We start from the raw sequence: 25,953 nt of genomic DNA, 5'->3' as shown, positions 1-25,953 counted from the left end.
TGCTTGATGTAGTAGTTGAACAAAAACAAGCCAGTCCCTGACTGATTTTAGGATATAGTTCAGTCTTATTGGTGTTTAAAACAAGGAGTCTCTTGAGCAAATGCAGTTTTCTCTGTCCTTTCTTAAAGTTCTCTTCCATTATATGACCAGTCCAGCTTATTATTAAAAGAACCCCCAGGTACTTCTCAGAATTCATCTCAGTGTCTCTTCACTGGATGTTCTCTGGTAAGAAGGTTTGTACCTGCAGCAGTCATCCACCAACTTTTCCCAGCACTGATCTGGAGATGGTACTTCAGGCACCAGTTCACAAACTGTGTTTGAAAGCAAAGAGAATACAGGTAAACACAATGCAGTTTCTAAAAAAAAAGTGAGTGCCCCCTAAACTTAACCTTTAGCAGTAACAACTGCAATCAGGCATTTGTGATGATTGGCAATGAGTCTTTTACAGTGCTGTGGAAGAATTTTGGCCCACTCATGCAGCCATATTCGAGGGTTTTCGAGCATGAACCGGCTTTTTAAGGTCATGCCACAGCATCTCAATCTGATTCAGGTCAGGATTTTTACTAGACTTGAAAGTCTTCATTTTGTTTTTCTTAAGTCATTCTGAGGTGTACTTTCTGGTGTGTTTTGGATCATTGTCCTGCTGCAGAGGCCAAGTGCGCTTCAGCTTAAGGTCACAAGCAGATGGCTGGACATTCTCCTTCAGGAACAGCAGAATGCTGTTACCCTTATGCCAGATGTAATGACACACACGCCTTCTAAAAAGCTCAACTTTGTCTTGTCAGTCAGTTTTTTCCCAAAATCTTAAGGAACATCAAGATTTTTTTCAGCAAACCTAAGATTAACCTTTCTCTTCCTTTTACTCAGCAATGGTTTTTGTATTGCAACTCTGCCATGCAGGCCATTTTATTTCCCAGTCTCTTTTTTATGGTGGAGTCATGAACAATAACCTTAACTGAGGCAAGTGAGGCCTGCAGTTCTTTGGATGTTATTCGGAGGTCTTTTGTAACTTCTTTGGTTAATTTTGGTCAGCCAGCCAATCCTAGTAAGGTTCACCACTGTTCCATGTTTTTGCCATTTGTGAATAATGACTCTCGCTGTGGTTCGCTGGAGTCCCACAACTTTAGAAATGGCTTTATAACCTTTTCCAGACTCAGAGATGTCACTTTGGTTCTCATTTCTTCCTAAATTTCCTTGGATTGCAGCCTGATGTCTGACTTGCAGGTTCTATTTAAGTGATTTCTTGATTGAGAGCAGGTGTGCCAGTTATCAGGCCTGGGTGTGTGGCTAGAGAAATTGAATTCAGATTTCCAAAGATGGGATACCCCACAGTTAATTTATGCTAAAATTGTGGGTGTTGGGGTGGGGGGTCACTTTTCACACAGGGCCATATAGGTTTGGAATTTTTCCCCCCTTAATAATAAACACCTTCTTATAGAAATTACATTTTATGTTTACTTGTGTTATATTTCTCTAATATTTAAATTGTTTTGATGATCTGAAGCATTTAAGTGTGAAAAACATACAAAAATGGGAAATCAGGAAGTGAGCAAACACTTTTATTACCACTGTATTTGTTCATTCAGACATAAAATGTTTTATGTATTTAGTGTTGAAACGAGGCAACTCATCCATGGTGCTAACTTCTGTCTCCAAACCACTCAACATAAGTGGTTTGAGTTGTTTACAAAGTTATAGGGGCATGACAGCAATGGTTTGGACGTGTGCAGAGGAGGTATAGTGAATATACCGGACGGAAGATGCTGAATATGGAGCTGCTAGTCAGGAGAGAAAGAGGTAGACTGCAGATAAGAATGATGGATGTAGTGAAGGAGGACATACAGAAGGATGGTGTGCCAGAGGAGGATGCAGGAGATGAAAGTGAGATGAGATGAAAGCAGGTGATTTGCTGTGGCGACCCCTAAAGGAAGCAACCAAAAGTGGAAGAAGATGGGACACAAACTCACTTTGTTTTATTACCTCCATCCAACAGAGGGCGCTCGTGTACAACAGGTGAGTGTCATCATCTTCACCTCGCAGCCTCTGTCCCAGCTGCTCGGCAACTTCAGCTGGAGTTTTGTGATGGTCACATGACGTTGTTATGGGTATATTACCCCAAAATGTCAGAGTTTGCGCTCCACTACAGAGCTGCTGCCTGTCTCCACAGCACTGACAGAGGCTGTGCATGTTCCAGTACTATTAGAAACTTTACCGATTACTTTTTGTTTTGTAGTTTTTATTATTCTTTGAGAGCTGGGCCACTGAAAAAAGGAAGTGAGAGCGTCAGGACGCAGAATTTTGAGGGCAATTATGAAAAACGCGGAGCTGTGAATTTTATTTCCCGTTGACAGCTGAAAAGGTGAGACAGGAGGACTCATGCTGCTTCTCTCCTTCAGGATGTCGCACAGGCTTAGCATTATCTGAGAAAATATTTAACGAATTTTGACTTAAATATGCATCTATCTGGTCTGTCATTCATTTGAAAAAGGGTATCATGCAATGTGTACATACAGAGGATCCCTAGTATAAATCACATAAGTAGGCTCTCGGGAAATCTGCGTAAGAGTAACAGATTTACCAAGGCTTGGCAAAAGTTAATTAGTGCGTTCATAGGTTAATGATGTTTGTCCCTCATCTGTAAAACCACCAACTGGGCTGTTTCGACCTTTGTAGAGTTGCTGATTCATTGACATGTGTTCCACTTTTATTGCTATTAGACTATTAGGCTGAATTGCTGCATACAATTTATTGGAGCTCAGCGCTACACAAGGACAGGAAACCCACACTTAGTGGAACTCATCCTCAGAAAATTGTTGCTTTGTGTTTCCGCGGTCATGGATGAAGTATCTCTGCTTCTAATTAACCGAGAAAAATGGGTTAATGTTGCACACGGATGACTGAACAATGGCGTGGAGTGTTTGCCTTACTGTGACGCTTTCAAGGGATCCTCAGATTTTATGGAACAAACTGAGCTGTGAGCTTTTGTTTTGATCACAGGGAATGTTTTTGACTGTAGTGATATTTTCATTGCTTATTGAAAAGCAGTTAAGTGTCAGACGTTGGATGTTGTGTAATATTTTGAAAATATATATTTATTCCAATTACACATGCACTTATTCATCTCTGTCGATCTACTTAAATTGTCAGGAGAGACCACACGCGTCGTCTCCCTCTGACCTCGCAGATGATCAGATTCTCTGCTGAGGGCAAGTCTCACAGAGCGACAGTGCATGACAAGATAATTGCTTCCTCTTATGCTACTAGAATTGAGAGCGGTCTGCCTGCTGTGCTGAGTGAATTCCCATTCACTCTTTGTGCATTCATCTTCTGTGAAGTTGACCTGAGCAGAGATTTTATAAGAGACACACAGAGAATCCTGGATTGAAATCTATGGAAAATCAGCAAAAATAAAGATGGTGGAAGAAATATAACTTCCACGGGTTCAAGTCAGTAAATGCTTTAAGTGGTGCTTATCATGTTATTTGAATAGTGATTCAATATAAATCACAAAACACTTGAAAAAAGGTAATTAATTAAACAGTAAAGGTAATTTATGTGTTGTTTCAAAATAAATGTCCAAATAAATCCACTGGGTGTCATGGGTTCATGATGGCAAGGTGACTAGATTTGTTTCTAGTCCTTTTATCAGACCCAAGAATTTGCTATTAACACCGAAGCTTTTCTTTTTCTTTTCATTCAAACTGTGGTCAGTGGGCATGTAATTAGTGGTCTCTTTACATTTTGTTGCCAGGTGCATTATAGACCAAGAGCCAAAATATTAGACATACTATAGTGATTATGACAAACTAAATGTGCTTTGGAATCTGCCTTGCAACCAATCACTTAAGCAGAATCACTTTGTTATGACACTACGGAGACATTTTTTGTCTTGGTTGAAAGATCTTGCTGGACTCGAGATTTTTTTTTATGCAAAGTGCTTGTCTAAGGTGGATTTACAAGAGCTTTGTAGTTCAAAACGAAAAGCAGTATGATTATCCTGTGGGAGCTAACATCTTTATTATATATCTACTTAAATGTAAGATGACTCCCAAAACAAGTTAGCCTTTTCGCTCATAATTGTGGATGGTGTTAGGAGGATCAGGTCTGTGTATTGACTAGATGTGCTCCCAATCTCATGGAGCAACAACATGGCATGACCTGGTTACTACTTGAATTTTCTCCTTTTGGGTTAGGTCTGTGCACTACAGAATATGCAACAGGCAGTAGACAGGACATCAATGTGCTTTGCTACTGTGTTAATTCGCCAACAAGTACCCGCACTGTTCTCACATGGACTCCGTCAGACATCCAACAGACTTTGCAATTTGGAGCTAACAACAGGAGGGCCGCGACAACTGCCATTTTTGACGTTAGGAAATTCTCACATAAATCTCTATTTAGGATTCTTTGATTGCTGTGTCTCTGCTCTAATTTCTCTGCAATTACCTTGTTTGTGTACCACAGAACTCTGAAAATTTGTCTTTTATATTACTATAATACACAAAATCTTTGTTGGTTTGCCTATACAAGAATGTCAGGAATCAACCAATCAAAATTGGCAAACAAGCATGTTTTAGGCCACTGAAGGTTCTCATCTATATCAGATATGATGTCATCACGCTGTCTAGCAACCACCTATAAATGAACACCTTATGAAAGCATTGTAGCCTTTTAATTTCACAACACTAACATCTAATTTGTATCCACTGCATTGTGCATGTTTATATTATAGCATCATTTTGTTGCCTAGCAACCACATAATCAGCGATTAAAACACACACACAGTAAACAAAACTGTAGTGATGGCATGTGTGTAGCTATCTCATTCGTTTCATGCTTAAAATTCTCTATATTTCATGTGGCGTTTAAATGATTTTTTTATGATCACGTCTAGAAAAACCAAAGGTCCGTAGCTGCATAGCTGGAGAGGTAAAACACTAACTGCTTGGCTTTCCCACCATCCTCTGTTGGCACTGAGCGATTAAAAGTGTTATATCCCACCAGACGCAGTGTAATTAGAAGATAACTCTCCCCACACGCACAAACACATGTACAGGAGTGTGGAGTTTTCAGTGGAATCACCTAGCAACCCTAATGGCTTCTGCCTAGCCTTAGTCTAAATGTCAACCTGACCCCTCTATCCTATCTTTAATGAGAGTCTTGACTGAGCGCTTTTTAACGACTTTCTCAAACACTCACAGATCTGCCACTAGGGCTTGTGGAAGTTTAAAACCCACGACTCCTTACTACAGCAGATTTCATTTTATCCCTCCGAGGTGTCTGACATAACCTCTCTATCCCTGTCTTGTCCTGAGTTTCCTTTTATATTATTCATATTTGGTTTGCATTATGCATACTGTGGGAAAACCTGCCCAAGCTAGAAAAGTAAACATGCTTGACGTAAAGTAAACAGTCTGGTGAACAGGTCCAAGCTGTTAGAACTTAAACATGCATGCCAATAAGTTCCTCTCTTTAAGTCTTAAATAAAATGTAAACTTCTGTGTGCTTTTAATCAAAACTGAGTTACACAGAGGTTATGTAACTCTGCTGCTTGATGACACTGTCCAACTGGTGCTCAAGGTGGGATTACTGCTTCCAAGAGAAGGATCTACTGGAATCCATACATAAATCTGTTAAAATGCTCTGCATTCCTCACCTGAGAGAAAATATAAAGTCAGATATAAACAAAACTTCTCTCTTTTCAACCAATATATCTGGAAATATTGAGCAGTCTGTCAGATTCTAGTTGTTCATTAGCTCAAAGATACACTTGAGCTAATGAATAATTCATTCATTTATTTTTAATGTTGTCATCAGTTATTACTCTTCAAATTCTTGAATCTCAAATTAGAAATGGTAGCGTTCATATCATGTTAAACTGGCTGTAATCCCCAGCTTAGTTACTGGTAATTAAGTCATGTTTTTAATCAAGGAATAAGTTGGAATTACAACATGGATCCTTCTCATTCAAAGTAATTGTGTTTACCTAGGTGTGTCTGGAAAAAATGCATAATTAAACAGTGATTATATACTGGTTACAGTATTAACATGTAAGTTATAACTTCAAATGTCTAATACAATCAAACACATTACATTCCCATGTTTAAGACTTGCGTTGTCGCATATGTGTAAACATGGAAATCTCTCAACAGTAGTATCCCATCTAACCAAAAATCCAACATCCAGAAAGTGCAGAGCAAGAACTGCTTTTTATTTTTGTGGGCAGCATTTGTTATTCTGCTGCCACTGCAGACTCAATATATTTCAGAAAGTGGTTGTTAATTAGATACACTGTTCATCAGATAATTTATAAAACTCAGTATGGCTACCAGCTCTATATTTGCTCACTTACCATTTCCACTTGGTGGAGTATTTGAATGTCAGCCCATGTTTTGGAAAACTGGCACAGAAGTTAAACCAAATTGCTTGAGGAGCAGAAGCCACTTCCACACACTGCTCACTGCCAGTTGGTATGAAAGGTGAATAACTCCTTTTCTCATGGCCTGTGACTGACCTGTTCTATGTTTTCATTCATACCTTTTCTAAATGTTGCTTTCTAAAAGCAAAAAGACTAATGTAATGGGGCTGAAACATGACTTCTCTCCATCTCTGCTGGCTGAGGAAACAAGTCACATAACACTGGCTTAAAGACTGCCACATCATAAGCATTTCCTTCTGTTTAGCTTGGAAATGTGTGTTTATTGTTGTTTAAAGCCGATCAGCGCTCCCACAGCTGCCCTACCTCATTCGCAGTAATAGAAGGCAGTAGATCACACTTACTTTTTAAGGACCACCTGTACTTGTGAGATGCTGACAGTGTGGACTGTGTAGAAAGAAAGATGGAAGTTGAAGTCAGATTGTGGAAGTCTATGGGGAAAAAACGTCGACTCCTTTGAGTCATGCCCTCAGTAGACAGTGATAAAGAATGGTCTGGTTTTGTGCATGCCTACCTTGTGACTGACAAGTCAGTCCCATATGAGCATGAGTCTTTTAGTTTCCTACTAGCAGAAATGCACTTTGGTTTCAACACACAAAGGTGGCAACAGAAAAAGCTTCCCACTGGGACTTCATTAACCAAAAGGTGACTCTAAGGTGGTGGCTGTGCCCATGTTTTGCATATAGACAGTGGTTGACAGGCACTGAAAAAGTACATTCACTAACTGCAACCATTGCAGTCACAATGTAAGTAGTGAAAACTATACATTTAATCTTCAGTTAACATTGCACGCTGGTTTGGGGATGAAGAAGAAGCTGTGTCTCTGCTTGAACATTGTATAGCAGCATGATTTCTGAGCAGATCATTTTAAAAATTAGCATTTGAGGCTAACCAAAATAATATATTGAAATGTAGCTAATATACAGGAAGCGGACTGATCCAGATTTTGGTTTCCATGTGCGTGTAAACTCACTCAAAATTAGATTAAACATTCAAATATTTCTTTTGGTTTTAGAGAGATTACAAAGATTACAAGATCCTAAAATAAGCATATGTATTTTCTCTGTTCTCTCAGGAGGAGATGGAGAACAAGGCCATGTATCTGAGCACAAATGAAGAGAGAGAGAACGTCTCGATTTATGAAGAGGCCTATGATGGACACAACTTGTCCAAACTCAACCTGTGTGATGAAGGTAGGAGGAATAACTGAGCTGTGAAAGTGCTGAGTTGAACACAAGGCTTGCTGCTTTAGTTCTTTTAACTAAAATGCAGGCTTTTTCCAAAGGAACAACCTCGATTTAACCTCCCAGCGCACCCATGGCATGTCCTGCTGCAATAAGTAGGTGATCACAGATGTTTGTAGTGAATGTTTTTCTCTAATGACAAGGACAGCTCTGAAAACTTACAGAAAAAGCAGAAGAAAAGCTGGAAAAATAACTGATTTTCAGGATCTTTTATTCATATATACAAAAGCCACCCACACGCTGATAACAAAGACAGGATCTGTCAAGTGCGCTAACACACAGGCACAATGCTGTCACCCTTTGGCTCTCACACTGCTCTCACTGTGGTCATCTATAGAAGCCAGAAATATCCAGGAGCAACATCTGTATATGTGTGTAAATGCAGGTGCAGCTGAATGAATCCGCAGTTGACCCTGTGGTGGTCTCAGGTTTCAGGGCAGGAATGGCCAGTTTGTTGGGAAAGTCTTATTAAATGTTAACTTAAGAATTTGTTGACATTTTAATGGAAAGTGGACAATGGCCGTACAGATCAGAAACTGTCCTCGTCCACTTTTACTAATCCAAGAACACTTTCACACCTCATTCAATTAAAGAGAACATTTCTACCAAACAGTTTTAAAGCACAAGACTCTGACAGAATTTTAAAAACAGAGGTTAAATTAACCAGGCGGATTGCCCAAAACTCTAGTTTCTCAAATGACAGCTTGAGACTAACTGCCACACACATGTTAAGATGCCAACCTTTTACTGAAACACTCTTTGGCTGCTAATCTTCATCTTTGTGACAACTGAACAGGGGGTGATTTGTTTATAACACACCTATTTAAGTTTCAAGTTTGGCTTACAGTTAACATTAGTGAGGTGTTGTTACTTTGAGTAGTGAAAACCAAAACGGGCAGTTATAGTTGATAGCTGTGTGGTAAGCTTCACCTCAGCTTATTTATTTAAGTCACACAGACCTAGAGATGGTTTGGTGACCCCTGGCAACAACCAGTGACTAGGGAAAAATGTGTATTTCCTGACTGGTTGGCGAGTGTTTGCTGTAGATTGCTGGCTGACTCCAAATAAAATTAGTCACAAAAGCTATACAGTCTTTTTCGTCTTTTGGCTTCTCTCTTTAGGGGTCACCACAGCAGGTCTGCCTCCACCTCACATTATCTAAAATATCCTCCTCTGTCACAATAAACATTTTCCTGTATGTCTTCTTTTACTACTTCTTGACCTCTGTGGTCTTCCTCTTTTTCTCCTCCCTGGCAGCTCCATGACATATTTTGTTCAGGATAACCACCATCCCTGCTCTGTACATGTCCAAATCATCGCAGCATTGTGTCTCTCTCTCTTGATCTGAGCTAATCTTGTCCCTCATGCTCACTCCAAACTAGCAGATTGCTGCAGTCACCCATAGTTAGACACTGACTGCTCTGCAAACAGTTGCCAACTGCTCACTAAGTGATAACAAAACTGTGAAGAGTGTGAAGCCACTCAGAAACAGGGAATGTTCACTTTCAAAGTGAAAGCTGTATCTTTATGTGCAGTTAACATATATCAAAAGTTACATCCTCTTTGTGACCAATTTCACCCACTGACAGCAACCTCCAGCAGCCATAGATAGGCAAGTGGTTGCTGGAGTTTGGTGATTGCCAGAGATACACTAACCTGAAGCCTTACAAAGCTGGATAGACTGTACTCATGTTTATTGTGACAGAGGAGGATATTTTAGATAATGTGAGTTGGAGGCAGATGATTTGCTGTGGTGACCCCTAAAGAGAAAATTCAAAAGAAGCAAACAAACATATAGCTTTTGTGACTGGTTTCATCTGGATTCAGCCAGCAACCTACAGCAACCACTCGCCAAGCAGTCAGGAAATACACATTTTTCCCAATTTTTCTCTGTGGAAGGCATTTGAAACATTTGTTAATGTAGTTATGTGATAAATAATATATCTTATTCTACCATTAATTCTACTAACAGCAGAGCTGATTCTAACCTGTCCTCCAAACCACAGGTCAAGGTGTTCCTGGGTTATCAGTATCTGTGATAATTATGTGGGCACAGAATGCCAGAGCTTCCTCAAACATAACTTATTTCTTTCCTATCAATTGTTTAATTTCTATTAATAACCTTGGGCATATCATACTGTGTTGGGTTTTGAATTATTGTTGTTTAACAATGATGCACATAGATAAATAGTCACTTGTAGCACATAAACTATTGGTTTTAAAGGAACCATCAACCGATCCCACAGCGTTATCGCCACAGGCTAAAGATGGAAAAGTCATCAGCATCACTAAAGGAGCAAATTTTGCTGACTGACTGGCCAGGTTACATCCACAGATGACTGGTGTACTGGACAAGAATTTGAGGCTAAATTATGCTCTGTTTATTTGCTGTTTATGTATCAAAATAACTATTTACTACATTTTTATACTTTCGAGAGATATTCCCAGAACATAAAGGTAAGATAACAGGGGCTGGGAGTATTGGAAAGTCTGAGTGCTCTTAATTATGTCATAGCTTGGCTGTTTTTGTGCACAGCTGGGATTCTAAGACTGTGTTTTGGCCGGCCTTATCTGTGGTTCGTCATATATAAGAGAAGCCAGTGTGTCACTGCTTCCCCAGTTAGTCAACAAAATCATCATCAGAAAGCTGAGATGCTGGGGTAAAGTGAAGATTACTAGGGCTTACTGTAAGCACAGGCCAGCAGGGCAGTGAGGAGGGGAGACAGTCAGGCTCGAGACCAGAATAAAGCAACTGAGCTTAGCGTGAGTACACCCTAAAACTGGATATTTTAGAGAAGAGTCAAAGTTAACAAAGTTTACCCAAGCAAATGGAAAATGCTAATTTTAAATGATGTTGTCATTCATTAAGGGAAAAGGTTATCCAAAGCTACCTGGCTCTTTGTGAAAAAAGTGTTTGCCTGGAGGGAAATAGCAAAGACCCAACAAGAACTGCAGTCAAGCAGGGATAACTGGAAATGAGTCTTTTCACATCGCTGTTTTGGCCCACTCTTTTATGCAGAATTGTTTTAATGAATTCAGCATTATCGGAAGGTTTTCAAGGATGAACTGCCTATTTAAGGTTACACCAAAAAGCATCTCAACCTGGACTTTGACTAAGCCACTCTAGAACTGTCATTTTGTTTTTTAGAGCCATTTGTTTTATTATTGTTGAATCATGAACCTTAACTGAGGCAAGTGAGGTCTGCAATTCTTTAGATGTCGTTCTGCTTTTTTTGGGACCTCCTAGATGGGTTGTCGATGTGGTCTTGGGGTAATTTTGGCAGGCCCGTCACTCCTTGGAAGATTTGACACTGTTAGAAGTTTTCTCCCTGTGTATAGTGGCTCTCACCAATGTTTCACTGAAGTCCCAAAGCCTTAGAAATGGCTTTGCAATCATTTCCAGACCGATAAGTGTCAGTGACTTCTTCTCAGCTGCTTCTTTAGGTGTTTCTTTAGATGATGTGATACTTTTTGAGGTCTTTTAGCCTGCCTCATTTCGTCAGTCAGGATCTATTTCACTGATGTTTTGATTCAACAGCTCTGCCAGTAATCAGGCCTGGGTGCAGCCAGTGAAACTGAGCTCAGCTTTCCAAAATTGTGGTTAATCGTTTAATTCATGATTTAACAATGAGGGCAAACCCTTTTTCACAGCACTGTAGATGCATTTTCTTTTCAACATTTGCTCATAATCTATAAGCACAACCTAATCTACTTTTATCCAGTCATAGAACAGTTATAACACCTCCACCAGATCGACTCAGGAGATATTATGTATTTGTGTTGGAGAGTCTCTTTTATTTTGGGAGAAAAATCCTTGCTTGGTGGTCTTATAATTTAAAGTGTCATTAAGCCTCTCCCCCACAGTCTCATGGATGATTAGCAATTATAATAGCGGGCTACAATTAATTTGACGATCACATGTTAATGGTTAAACGTGCATGCTTAGAATGGGGTCTTTAAAAAAAAATCACCTGTCAATTACAGAGACCTGCAGTGCCAAATGTTTATGGAATCTGTTATACTTGCCAGACAGCATGTGTATTTGATCTGGAAAGTTACATTTAAAAGAACAGCAAAATGCAGCCATTTTACCCAAGCGCATGTACAGACATGCTCACACTGACTCAGCTGAAAAACAAACAGATTCTGTAGATGTGTCAAAATCAGTAGGATTTTTTTTTTGTTGCATCTCCAAGTTTAGTAATAAAGGAAAGCTCCAAGTTTGCTAATTCCTGTCTAATCTGTTTATTAAACAGTGCTGTATGCTGACAACATATCGCCGAAGAGACATGAATCAAAATGGTTATAAAACAGGACGATAATATCATTTCCAAATGAGTCGAGTTACTTACTGACTGGCTTGCTTCGCTCTCAGATGTCAGTTGAAAAAGCAACACTCTTAGTTAAAGTCACCAACTCAGGCTTAGATAGTATTCTTTTCATAAAACAGCCAGTGCAATGTTATGATGCTGAAGAAAATCATAAATGTAGGAGTTTTTGAAAAGCAGTGTGGTAAATAAGCTTAGCTGTCTTTTTTTGGTCTCCACCACCTGTGCTTACAGTGAAGCTCGTGAAAGGAGGCAACTAGTCTAGCTTAGTATAAAGACTGAGAAAAAAAATCTGGCTGTCCAAAGTTTAATTATATGCCTCCTACTACCTCTAAACTGTTTATTTAAGTCATACAAGCCCAGTTAAAGGAGCTACAACTCATTTCTTTTGGGGAAAAAACTGTCACATATTCAATTTCCAGTGTTTATGCTAAGTTAATCACCTCTCTCGCTCCATACTTGCATAATATATACACATACACACACGTGTGCCATGGAAATGATTTTCTCATCTTGTATACATCCCAAGCTGTTAAAGGTCCAGTAACGCATGTCTCACAGTCACGCTGAAAAAAACCCTTAGAATACAGAAAACTGGGCGATAATGTTTCCCTCGTGGTACATGTTGTTATGAAAATGTTTGCTGAGATTAAAGAGTGTTACGTGTCATTGTTTTCAGTTCAGTATTCCAACATTACTTAAAGAGGCAGACTGGTTTAGAGAGCCATTTTGGTTTCTATACGTTCCAACTATGTGACATGTACATACATCTAAGCCAGCTGTGTTTGTCTAATGCTGGAGGTGTGTGTGTTCTTCATCATAAAGGGGGTGTGTGTGTGTGTGTGTGTGTGTGTGTGTGTGTGTGTGTGTGTGTGTGTGTGTGTGTGTGTGTGTGTGTGTGTGTGTGATGGATTGTCACGGTAAAAATGAAACCCTGCTGCTGGGAGGCTGCAGAATCAGTGTTTTGATTTAAAAGTCAAATTCAAGCCAACATCATGACTGTTAACAGGAAGATGGACGCCCATTATAAACTCGTGTGAGATTTTTATCACAGCGTTCATGTTTTCCCTCAGATACCTACGGCCTTTTTCCCAAGACATTTCAGATCATATGTAGTTTTAGATCCGTCTAAATTTGTGTTTAATGCAAGATAAACACTTTTACACAAATAAGACTTAATTATTCAAAGCCTAAAAGATACCCAGGTTAATACTTAATTAAGGCACTTGGTTCCATGAAGCAAGAAGGGAGGAAAACATGCCTCAGTACCCTTTGGAGACTGACTGATCCATGTATTTGGTACAGTTATGTGGTCAAATGTATTTAGGTAATCAGATTCTGAGAAATCAAGGCAAATTAATCCCATTAAAGAGATCAAGATAATGTTAAGATTTCACATTTTTCCATGTGGTTTATCTTAATAAGAATGTTTAATATTTAGCTGTAGTTTCCCGCTTTCCTCTTAATATGTAAAACAGCTTTCCACAAATAGCTTTTCCCTCTTTATAAGAGTTGGAAACTTAATATAACTATTTTTTACTGTAAACAGCAATTGCTTATATTTTAAATAAGGCAATGTAAGCATTGTATTGTTTATTTGTCCATCGTAGGTGTATTTTAGAACCTATTGGATTTCTAATTTACCGAACAACTTTGTGTAATATTAAAGTTAGTTATTCAGACAGTGAACAGAAACTAAGAGTAGCTAGCTAGTTTAATTTAATCAGTTCAGTGCTGGCCCTCAGTGGCTTTAATTCTGAGTTCTTTATGAAATCAAGAACTTCTTTTCCAACAAAAAAACAAAAACCTTTCATTTCAAATCAGAAATCCTGCTTCTGTAGCCACTTCACTGGTTGCATCTTTCTAGTACTGGGTTGGCCAATCTATTGCATAAATGCATGCTCACGTCACACAGTAGCTGCAGATTTGTCATATGCACATCATGATATGAATCGGCTGCTCCAAAACCTCCCAAAGGTGCTCTAATGGACTGAGAATTGTTGACTGTGAAGGAGTGTGCATGATAGCCTCCTGGAAACTACTATTAGAAGTAGTGCTCATAAGCATTAGCAACAACACTCGAGTATGCTGTGACATTTAAACAATGCTAAATTGGTACTAAGGGACCCAAAGTGTGCCAAGACAATGTCACCAAAATCACTAAATCACCATCAGCCTATAATATTGCTATAAGGAGATGAATCAGTGTGTTTACACTTTTCTGACCCTGCCATCTGAATGTTGCAGCACAAATTAAGATACAGAAACCAGGGAATGTTTTTTCCAATCTTCAGTTGTTCAACTTTGGTGATTCTTTGCAAACTGTAGCCCCAGTTTCAAGTTAGCTAACAGGGGTCTTTTTAACCCTGTGTACATGCGTAAATACAGTGAGTTACTGCCAAGCATTGGCTGAACAGATATTCACATTAACAAGCAGTTAAAAAGGTGTACTTAATGAAGTTCCCTTTCATATATTCATCTCAATTATGTTTCAAATCTTATTATTAGGTCTTGTTTTGTCATTGAGACAAAAATTACTTTATCTGTGTGTAGCACAATAATTTGTGAATTATACGTTTAATGTCTGAAGAAAACACATAATTCTCTTTTCTATTCCAATATCTGATGAAGAATGTGACTCCTTAGAAAATCTCTTCCCATCCTCTTGACCTAAAAGGAATGTTCCCATCAGCAACATCAACTGCCTCATTGCTGCCTCCTGCCAAGCTGCCTGACACACACAGATGTAGAAGAAAGAAAAAGTTCATTACTCATAAACAGTGCTGTGTCAGTTTTATTGAGACTAATTCTCAAACATCTGTTTGACCTTGAGAGCAGCGTTAAGTGCTGACATGCATTACAGCAAGAGCTCCTTAGTGAGACTATTTGTGCAGTTCATGCTGTGTAACATAGTCCACTCAGATGAATTCCCTTATAGGGAACTTTGTGATGTATGTGTGTTATGATGTACTATAAGTTTAAATTTATAAACTGTTTCCTGTGTAATAACCCTAATGTTTCCAGATATGATATAAGGAATATATCATCGACGGATTGACGATGGATATATTTCCATCGACGTAACTTTGTGGGGGTCAAGATCTCTGTCTAAATAAATAATGAAATCTGGGCAAATTCCTGGATGATTAAACATGCAACTATTTTGCTGGTAATAACTGAAATGAGTAAAGAAAATCAAGAGCCTATTTATACAAGATAATTCATAATTTTATTGGGGGGGGTTATATTGGTTGGGTCTGATTATTGGGGGGGTCATAACCCCCCTTACCCTCCCTGGAAATTACGCCCCTGGTAATTTCCAACCAAACTTAAACTTGTCATCATACAATTAAATGCTTTTGTAACCAACTTTTTTAAATTGTTACTTAATACTACTAAATATCACTATCTTCACAATTTTATCAGCAACTTTTTGCTTGGTTGAACCTTGAATGAAATAGAGAGCAGCTTTGTTTTTCTGTTTTTGCACAGGCAATATTATTGTGGAATATTATGCAAACGTGATCAAATACCTCTTGGGTTCAAAATGACTTTCAGCTAGCGTGCTTGCTGAGTTTTGGGCGTCATTCAGAAGTTCAAAGATGGAAAATATGGATGTTGGGAATCTTGGATTTTCTTTTACAATTATCATTCATCAATAAATCTGATTTCCTTTATGTTCGCTGACTTTTACCTCTGTTCTTTCACAACGTAAGAGACATTTAGCCGAATTGTTGTTCTTACCAGGAACAACTCGTGGTTAATGATTTTGTTCAGAATGCCATTTGCTGGTATTTATAGTAAATCCTTCTTTTCAGTTTCTACAAAGCGTCGCAGGAAGCAGGACCAGTGTTGCAGTCATCTGAACTCCCTCTCATCTATCAAGTACGCCATTGTTTTCCTCTACATCCTGGTTCTTCTCACCATATTTGGACTTTGCCTTGCAGGTAAGGTGTGTGTGTCAGTGGATGACTTTGACAACCATAAAATGTTTTTGATTTCCACGAGAGATTTAGGTGGTTTTGGAGGAAGGAATGTTATCTTAGAGCTTAGTCATAAACTGTAATTTATGATGTTTAAGAAGCTCTTAGGAGCCTCAAAACAGACACTGAACAGTGATCCAAGAGAAATCTTTAAGTCAAAGGTTCAATTTTATCTCTTATGAAATCAGTTCAAAGCTATCAACTTCAGTTCAAGCCACTAACACTACATATTTTGATAATCTCCTTATATTTTTGATGAAAAACATAACAAAAAGAATGACATAACGTGACAAAACGTCCATATTTCACACTTTCTTCTTCTGCCTCCATCTCACCCTACCCTTTATATTCTGTTCTTTCACAGCAATCCTCTGAATGTCCTCTCTAACAACATCCACTTCTCTGGTGTATGTAGTCTTCCTCTTTTCCTCAAGCCTGGCAACCCCACATTCATTATTCTTTGCCAAATTTATCCAATATCTCTCCTCTGCATATGGTGCCCTATTGTACAGATACTCAAGATATATTGTGTTTATTTGGAAACTGTCTGTTCAAATGCAAAAACTGAGAGTTTTTCCTGTGGAAGTTGAGCAAATCTGCACTCCTAAAACTCCTGCTGTGTTTTTGTTCTGATGTTTTGCTTGTATGCATGCAATGAGGTGTTTATTTAAAGTGAAAACCGTTTAAATAACACACAGAAGGCAGTTTTGTTTGTTCAGCTCGCATGAATAAGGTTTGTGACTGACTGGATATCAAATGATCTTTCAGCTGTTCTGGATCAGTTTTTCCAAATGCTTTAGCCAGCTGAATTCAACTACACTTTTGCACCAACCATTATGTTTCAAATGCAATACATCCTCATAAATGGCAAAACAGTTTGTTTGTTTGATTGCCTTCACATTTGCAAAAACAGGATCTCTGCTCTGTATAAAAACCTGCAAAAGTCAGTTTTGATAAGTTTTTACATGTAAAAAAAAACTTGCTTTCTTTAGTCACCAAGTCATTTGTTAGTTTGGGTTAAAATGGGCCATCTTATAGCTTTAATGACTTAAGAAGACCAACCTTTACTATGTTTAGCTGTTCTTCTGTTTTCTTTGTTACGTGGAGCACACATCTGCTTCAGACCTTTCTGTAAAGTCAGATTTTTTTGCATATTTTCATTATCATTATCATTGGCATCAAAGTCATAGTAATACTGGGCTTTTAATCATTTCTTGAACAGTTATTTTTCCAAGATCGAATGACTGTACACCATACATCTTTAATACATTTAAAAAAACAAGGATTGGGTGCACAGGAATTTATTTTGGAAATCCGCAGAGGTATAAAAGTAAAAATACAGGGTCAAACATATATTGTCTACTAACTTTTTGTTAAATTTGCCTCAGAAAACTGCTCGATCGGATACTTTTGCTAGTCACCTGTACATTTCTGGCATTATTTTGGGTGGATATTCTGACCACTCTTCTTGACAAAATTGCTAGTTAATTAAAATTAGTTGGTGTGCTAGTAGACGTGGCTTTTGCATAGTCTACAAAATCTTCAACAGCTGTGAGATCTAGGATTTGGGAAGCCCATTCCAGAAGCTTAATGGGCTATTTATTAAAAGGAAAAAAAAAGGAAATTCCAGGATCATCACCACTGTGCCAGGGTCATAAAAAGACCCAATCAGTTACACTCAGATCAAGGGAAATTTCTCAGGATGCTCAGAAACAATGCAAGAACCATCAAGGCTAAACCTGCCATGAACTGTAAACTGCTGGAACACCAAACTAACTGGAATGAGTCTTATATCACCGTAGCAGACCACGAAAGAAGCCCCTGCCCTAAAATCAACATCTTAAAGCTTGAGTGAAACACAATTGACTGCTCCGACAGGACACCTATTAACAATGGTTTTGGAAAAAACATAGCCTGTAAAAGCTGCGTCCATGCCAACAAAGATCAAGTATTCAGTCAGAATTATGCCAGAAGCTTGGTGATAGCTCACAAAAGCATTTGGTCAAGTTGTATCTGGTTAAATCACATTTAAATAAATATGAATATAGAAGTTTTTGTATTTAAAATGTTAGTACCAAAGTTTGCATTGGTGTTTACTTGGTGTGGCAGAGCTGGACATTTCAACAGATATGCTGTTTTTTGCATTTAATTTCTTGCTTTTAGATCATTTATCCATTAAATTTGATTAGTTTTCAAACACACTAAACTGGTATTACATAGTGAGTCACTATTTTGATTGCTTTGTTTGCTTGTTTTGTTTTTTCATATTAGATGAGCCACTCCGCAATCTTCCCTTTGTCATCTAGTAACTGAAAAAGTTCTGCATGTTGGGAACGGCTGCTGTAGATGAGAGACATTTATCCTCAGTTTGTAGAAAATCTGACAGAGAGGAAGAGAAAAGAAGAGTGTAACAAAATGTGGCTGTAATGTCTAGGACACATGAAGTAATTTTATTGTCCGTCCTTTACTCTCTGTCATGTAGATTTAAGGTTGAATTATAATGTAGGACACACACTTACACACTTACATCATAGAAACCCATTTAGTTAGTGTTAAGTAAGACTTCGGGATGCAGTCTGAAACTACTCCCTCTTAAACTGTCTGATCTCGTTAAGAACTGAGAACATGCATGCACAATATGAATGAACAGTCATTTGAAGTCCAACAAAGTCATGCAGGTGATTTTATTGCCTTAGTTCATTTGACAAAATTTGATTTTTATTTCACTGTTGCCAAGTTTGTACAAATGTTTTTGTGCCAAATATAGTACCAGTTTCTATAACATTAATGCAACTTTTTCTGTCATCTTCTAATCAGACTTGTGAAGTTATTTTTTCAAATGCAATATAAAGTTGACCTTTAGCCCTCTCTGGCGTCTCTGCTCCTACTGCAGAACTCGACACATGTGCGACAGGTTTAAACCTAATTCCCACATGTGACAGCTCTGCTGAAGAGATAAAGCAAGACAGTGATTTCCTTTGACCTGTATGGTTCCCATATTGCCATTAATCCACAGCTGCGCGTTTGCAACATATATATATATTCTGGGTGATGATAAACAGCACCACCTTTGAACTGGAGTTTCAGCTTTTCTGAGACAACAAGAGTCTGAATTGTTGTTTTATTTATGACATTGTATCCTGTTCTTAGCTGGCAACTGATGTGGTCTTCTGTTGTAAAATGTAATCTTACAGCAAACAAGGAAAGTTTAATTTTACCTCAGATGTTGCTGAATCTCGTTTTCTTGAAACTGTAGGTTATTGTGCTTTTCTTGGAAGATAAACTCATGCAGAAGCTCAGTGCTGTTCTGTAGCACACCGATTATCAAATGTACTTAAAACAAAGAAGTTGAAACTAGAATCCCAAACGTTTCTCGGGCAAAAGGCTCTTTCATGTTTCTTCTGATGAACAGCCAGTGACCATCATTGGTACAACATGTAGCGATGAGGAGAGATTAGTCATTCACTTACTCACCAAAACATCCTCCCAGCTTACAAAGCTAGAATTGTCTTGAAAGCATAACATGTTTTCATGATCGGCGCAAAATAAGTGAAACAGAACAGTGGAAATTTGGACGTGTGAATTATAGGGGAAATTAGCATGAGCTGTTGTGACTTCATATCAGGCAGTGCTGTAATAAATTCCAGTATCTTCTGAGCTGTGGTTCCACCTCCTCCTGGTTAATTTGCAGGTGGAAAAAAAACACTGGCATTGTGCCACAGTGGTCACATGGCCAATTCATTTGTATGTGTCCGTGAATGAGACAGCCTTCAGAGGTGTGTCTAACTTTATGACTGTTACCTTCTGTGAACCCTGCTGTGGCCCCCTTGTAAATGTCAGCTCAGCCATAACAGGAGAGGATACAGACAAACAGAGACTGAAAGAAGTTGTGAGTGCAGAGAAATGAGGGGAGATAAAGTAGATAAAGAAGAAGCAACAGATCAAGACGCTTGCTGTCTGGCTCCAAGTCAGCAGGATCCTGGCGGAATCGACTGCTCACACTAATCCTAATTTCATTTCAAGGCACTGCTCTCTCTGAGCCACCCACTCATGCCGTAACCACACAACTGATGCCATTTAATAGATGTGGCTCTGTGTGTATTCCCAGGCACAGAGATGTAGTTAAGAGTTTGGAACTGCTTTGCTGTTGTCACTGAGGTATTTAGTTATTTAAAGCTTTTAGATGAAGTTGTTATAGAAAAGCAATCAAACCAGGCTTTTCAGACGACCTCTCCTAAATTAAATGCCGCCATCCAAAAGCTAAGTGGCTCCAGCGTAAGTGTACGGGAGGCCACTTTGCAGCACACATACGCCAAGTGCACGTACAGACACATTCAAAAATGCTGCCAGTTTTCTGTGCAGTCCACATTCTCTTGTTGCTTGAATTCTCACTTGACTTTGGCTTCTCTTTTTTTTTCCAGCTCTTATGTTGCCTTCTTGGCCTTTTCCCTCTGAAACAAAAAGCCTCCACTGTCTCCTGTGCATTCAGACACATTCATATTTTATTTTCTTCCGGACTCATTATGCATTATGCCTTGTCATTGAAAACATCTGCATGCATGTCATAAGTATAATGTAGTGTCTTCTGTGTCAGCACTTCTAATTCTAAATCTTAGATTTGGACAAGTGAACGATGGAAGGGTCGTAAACAGAAACAGTCGAGTAAAAGCCAAATGAAAGAGGATAAAAGAGCCAGATGAATCCTGCTCCATTTATCACGTGGTGAAGAGCTGCCTCGTCAGTCTTTTATTCCTACAAGGTTATCTCCATGCAGATAGCAGAGACCTCTGTCCCCGCAGCAGGAGAGACATGGGTCTGCCAAAATGTCCAGACTTTTAGCAGATCAGAGAAGTATGTTGGAGAAACTTTTGTCTCTGTGTAGTCACTTATTTTGACTGACATGCTTCAAGAGCAGGGCAGATTCTTGAAAGACATGCCTTTTATACACTTGAGCTGAACTTGGCTACTGTGAATGTATGTCACTCTAAATGGTGCCAAGATGGGAATTGATTTTTAAGACTTTTGTTCCCAAAAGTCCAAAGAAGAGAGGATTGTGGACAAGTGGTTCTCAACTTGGGTGATGTGACCCTCAGCCAGATAAATTGGAGCGCTTTCCTCATCATTAGCAGGATACTAAGGAGAAACTTTCTCTTTCATACATATTGCAACATTTAATTTATTTGGACTTATTTCCTGTCTTTCTTTTTAGGTTCTCGTCTGTAAAACAAAAAGTGTTAGAAAGTGTCCAGGTGAAAAGGTCCCACCTTAAATCCCACACATACAGTATAACTTTGTTAACAGTTTAAGAATGCTTAGGAAATACAGTTACTCTTGAAAGACTTAGTCCTTGGTAGGAATTGAAGGACCCTAAAGCAAACAGTTCTATGGTCATAGTATCTTAGAAATAGACCCATTAATAAGCCTTACTTGACTTTGAGAAGCACTGATTGCATTTGTAAGTTTTCAAAAGATAAAAAGAATGAGAATGAACATAAAGGCATCTTGCATTCTTGCTAAATGGTGTTAAAAAGTGGGAAAAAATATTGATCATTTAAGAAATCTTTTTGATTTTTACTGTTTTTAATTGTCTGACATGTAAGACGTAGGCAGCATATATCCTCAGAAGAACCTCTCTTTGCTCTGTGTGAAGGACTGGGATGTTTTTGGTTGCATTTTGGCCAGAGAGTGTAGCAAATACCTTGCGCTACATCTGGAGTCAGTTCTTGGCTGACTTCAGATGTACCCGACAAACACATTTAATAGCTAGAGATTGGCCCATATATGGACCTAAGTTGATAACTGTCAGGGTGTTTGAGACAAGAGTTTTATACTTGTTATGCATAATCTCTGTTTATGAGCTTGATAGGTATCGGACTGTCACTGCTTACTATCATACGCACAACCATGAAAAAACATTGCAGAACTGCTATATGGCATATTTGTAGGCATTTGATTAAGGTCAGTTTATAATTTTATTGCATTCACTAGTTCACTATTGCAATATATACAACAGGTCCTACAGCTGTAGCATTTAGCATGTACTATATGATGGAGAATTGGCGTAGATCATGAAAATGACTTCTTTAGGTGCAAACTGAGTCATGTTTTCCAGTTGGTAAAAAACATGGAGCTCACAGGTTTCACTCCAGTGGTCCCATTTTCCTTTGCTAGTTAACTGCTGGAAAACATGATGTTATGTTTGTTGTTCTTCTTTTAAGCTATGAACTCTTTCAACAAGAGTTTGGGTTTTTTCGCTGATACTGTTGGTACTGCAACAAGCATGTTGCGAGTGGAAATGGGCAATAGGCCTCATGTCCTGAAACAGCTGTGGTTTACTTTGGTTTTTCGCCTTCATATTAATTGGGTTTGGTCATGGTTATGTTATCATAATTTTGTGTTTTGCATCAGTTTTCCCTGCTGCAGCTAAATTGTCCTTGGCCTTAAAGAAAGTAGATTATTGATGGAAAAATATCAACTGACAGCTATGACCTGCAAGCAGAGGTTTGCCTTGGAATGATCATTGGAAAACTGGACAGAATTTATCATGAACATAAATCAACAACGTTAAAATTTTTTGTATTTTTATAAAGTTGCTTTTCACGACAGAACGCTATCATTTATAATCAAGAATCATTACATTTAAGTTTTATGTCAAAAGTAATGTTTTGTTTCTGTATTATCCATGGCTGTGCGAGATCACAGATACAAACAGTGGAAATGAGGTTCCTTCAAAGGGTAGCAGGGCTGTCCCTCAATGATAGGGTGAGGAGCTCAGTCATTTGAGAGGGATTTGGAGTAGAGCTGCCAATCATCTACATCTACTCAAGTCCTCCCAATGAACTGGTGGAGGTGGCCAGGGAGAGGGAGGTCTGGGCATCTCTGCTTATACTGCTGCTCTCTGTAACCTAAACCCAGATAAATGGCAGAAAATAAACTGACTACTTTACTTGCCTCCTTATTTTAGTGTGTACGTACTGCCTGTCTGGGACAGCTGACAGTGGTTACCAAGCTGGAGTACAGAAGCTAATACCAAAAAGAAAAAGTCTTTGACATTACCTCGTTTTGTTGTTTTGGTGTAATATATGATATGTTAAGATGTTATTCTACATAAGAAAACAAAACTAATTTAGATATCATAATCATACTGCTTGTGAATATAACTCCGTTAAGATCAAAGTCACTGTGTGGACTATATTGGACACTGGACTGTGTTTTCTATGCTACTAATTAGCATAGTCTAACAATACGATTTGTGGAATACTCACAGCCTCCATTATATTTTTTCATGTTTACAAGCATGAATTTAACTTGTAAATTAGTTTTTTATTTATTTTCATGTTCATGAACACTTTTAATCCACCCAGTGTTTCATGTAATAATTTATCTTAATGTTCACAAAATGAATATGTTCTATGTTTGAAGTCCAAAAACAGCTTTGTGTTGAACTTAATTATTTCATCACCACACGTGAGACCCAAGTTCAAGTTACAGCAGTTAACACTTCTTTTCAAGCTCTGTTTTATTGGTTGCTCCAGTAATCCATCCTGTCTGGGCAAAATATTTGCTACAGACAAGTCATATTGTCGTGGATTTGCTGTGTGCTAGGCAGGATGTAGGACCCAAACGCAGGACTCATAAACGAAAGGGTGAACTGAAAGAGGCAGCTCTATTTTGCCTGTAAATAACCAACTTCAAATACAAAAACTAAACTAGAAAACAAACCAGGAACAGTAACTAGTAAATGGCTGGAAACACAGAGGGAAACAGCATTGTGAGGGTTAACAACGCGACAACAAGCAGGGGAAGACTAAGGACTAAAATACGCAGGCAGGATAACGAGAGGATGGGGAACAGGTGGAAACACAGCTGCAACTAATCAGACATAATGAGACAAGGGGAAAGCAAAACTAGACACACTGCACACAGGACAGGGACTATCAAAATAAAACAGGAAACACAGGACAGGAACGGAGGCACGGACTTGACACTGAAACGTCGGGAACAGAGGGAACACGGAGCACAGGGACAGGAGTAACAAAGTGCGACATGAGACACGAGTGACTGAGGAACAAGAAAATAAACATGAGGACAGAACTAAACCTACACTAAACATGAGGGGCACAGGAACAAAACCCAAGAACTAGAAATCACAAAACACTGAAGACCCAGAAACCAAAAGACTAGCAATGATAAATCAGGACGAAATCAAACATCGATAGTAATACTAAACTCAAAACGCTGGGTCACCGACCCAGGACCATGACTCATATACATCCTGTTAAAATACTTTATTTACAAAGTAGTGCTAACACAAAAAATACATGGCAATGTCTATCCATGAACCACAAACATATACAAATGTGCCTTCTCATGACTCTATTTGATGTTACAAATATTTTAATAACATTCAAGCTCCTGTGATAGTTGCTGAAAGTACTAGAATGAGTTTAACTGTGGTTAAGGATTTCTTGTGTGCTTTATCCAACTCTTCACATTTTTCTGTGTTGAAGTTGCCTTTCTATTCTGTTTATAGCCACATGTTTTTAAGTCCTCCATATGAAGATATTTTTGCCCAAGACTTTTTCTCCCGTACTAACATAAATTGGGATCTGTGGGACACAACTGACGCAAAGGATGCCAAAAACCTGACCGTTAAAAAAAAGAGAAAAAAAAAACAATGACTGGCTCTTTTTAGCCCAACCACAAGCTTTAGATTACTTTAGCTCTTCTGAGGATATTTAAAAGACACACACATAATCTTTATTACTTAAGATTTTAAAAAACTGTCTTTAATCTAGACCATATGTGTCAGACTAAGTTTGTCAGTATAAAAACTCTCTGAGGGTAAATCTGACACCACAAACTGCCACTCCTAGCAACTTTAAAGACAAACTTTAAAGGTCTTAAATCCCTCCCTTGTGGAAACAATAAGCATTTTAGCTGTGGAAGATGAGGTGTTTCTGACCTCAGTCTGTTTATGTTTTACACGTGTAAGAAATGCTGTTCCCAAACACACATTGCATGAAGGAGAGTAAGACCTCCATCCCATTGTACATAGTGTATGACCGCAAATAACTACATGAGTAGACACATAGTACATTTAAATATGTAATAAACTTTATCATAGTCATAATATAAAACATGCATAATCTTTCCAAATAATACCACAAACACATTGGGGTATAGAGTAATATACACTTACAAAAATGTATGCAGAAACTAGTGTGTGTGAAAAAGTGTTTGCCCTCTTCCTGATTTCCTAGGTTTTTGCATATTTCTCACCATTATATGTTTCAGATCATCAACCAAATGTCAATAGCGGACAGAGATAACCTGAATAAATGCAAAATGCAGTTTTTGGGTGATGATTTCATTGTTTAAGGGTGAAAAGTTATCCAAACCTACCTGTTCCCGTGTGAAAAAGTAATTGCCCCTCCTGTTAAATCATGAATTAAATGTGATTAACCACAGTTCAGTTTCACTAAACACACTCAGACCTGTTAAATCAAGAAATCACTTAAATAGAAGGAGATGAACCTTCCCAGTAGTGACCTCCAATTACTCCAAGAGCACATCGACGACTCGTCTAGGAGGTTGCAAAAAACTCCAGAACAACATTAAAGAACAGCAGGCTTCACATGTCTCAGTTAAGGTCAGACTTCATGATTTAACAATAAGAAAGAGACTGAGCAAAATCCATGGGAGAGTTCAAGGAGAAAACCACTGAAGAGCAAAAGGAACACAAAGGCTCATTTTAAATTTACATCTTTATGATCCCCAAGAGTTTTGGGAAAATACCCTGTGGATTGACAAGACAGAAGTTGAACTTTTTAGTAGGTTTAACATCTGGTGTAAAAGTAGCATTTCAGAAAAGGAACATCATACCAACAGCATAATATGGTGGTGGTAGTGTGATGTCTGGGGCTGTTTTGCTGCCTCAGGACCTGGAGGATTTGTTGTGG

At 38.5% G+C, this 25,953-nt stretch overlaps 1 protein-coding gene across 2 annotated transcripts in view; it reads left to right on the top strand.

The window, feature by feature from the left end:
• Window positions 1-2,127: 2,127 nt before the first annotated feature.
• scara5 (scavenger receptor class A, member 5 (putative)) overlaps window positions 2,128-25,953 on the top strand; it is a 99,609-nt gene continuing 75,783 nt past the window's right edge. Inside the window, exons 1-3 of one of the 2 annotated variants that reach the window (XM_031726011.2) lie at window positions 2,128-2,359; window positions 7,512-7,629; window positions 15,827-15,955. In XM_031726011.2, coding sequence (XP_031581871.1) covers window positions 7,518-7,629; window positions 15,827-15,955 — 241 coding nt within the window. In that variant the 5' untranslated portion in view covers window positions 2,128-2,359; window positions 7,512-7,517. Of the gene's footprint in view, window positions 2,360-7,511; window positions 7,630-15,826; window positions 15,956-25,953 lie in introns of those variants that run through there. The other variant, XM_039599170.1, reaches the window with a different exon arrangement.

Source organism: Oreochromis aureus, linkage group 15 (genome assembly GCF_013358895.1).
Source record: "Oreochromis aureus strain Israel breed Guangdong linkage group 15, ZZ_aureus, whole genome shotgun sequence".
Classification (NCBI taxonomy): Eukaryota; Metazoa; Chordata; class Actinopteri; order Cichliformes; family Cichlidae; genus Oreochromis; species Oreochromis aureus.
This window is presented reverse-complemented; position numbering and strand designations above follow the sequence as displayed.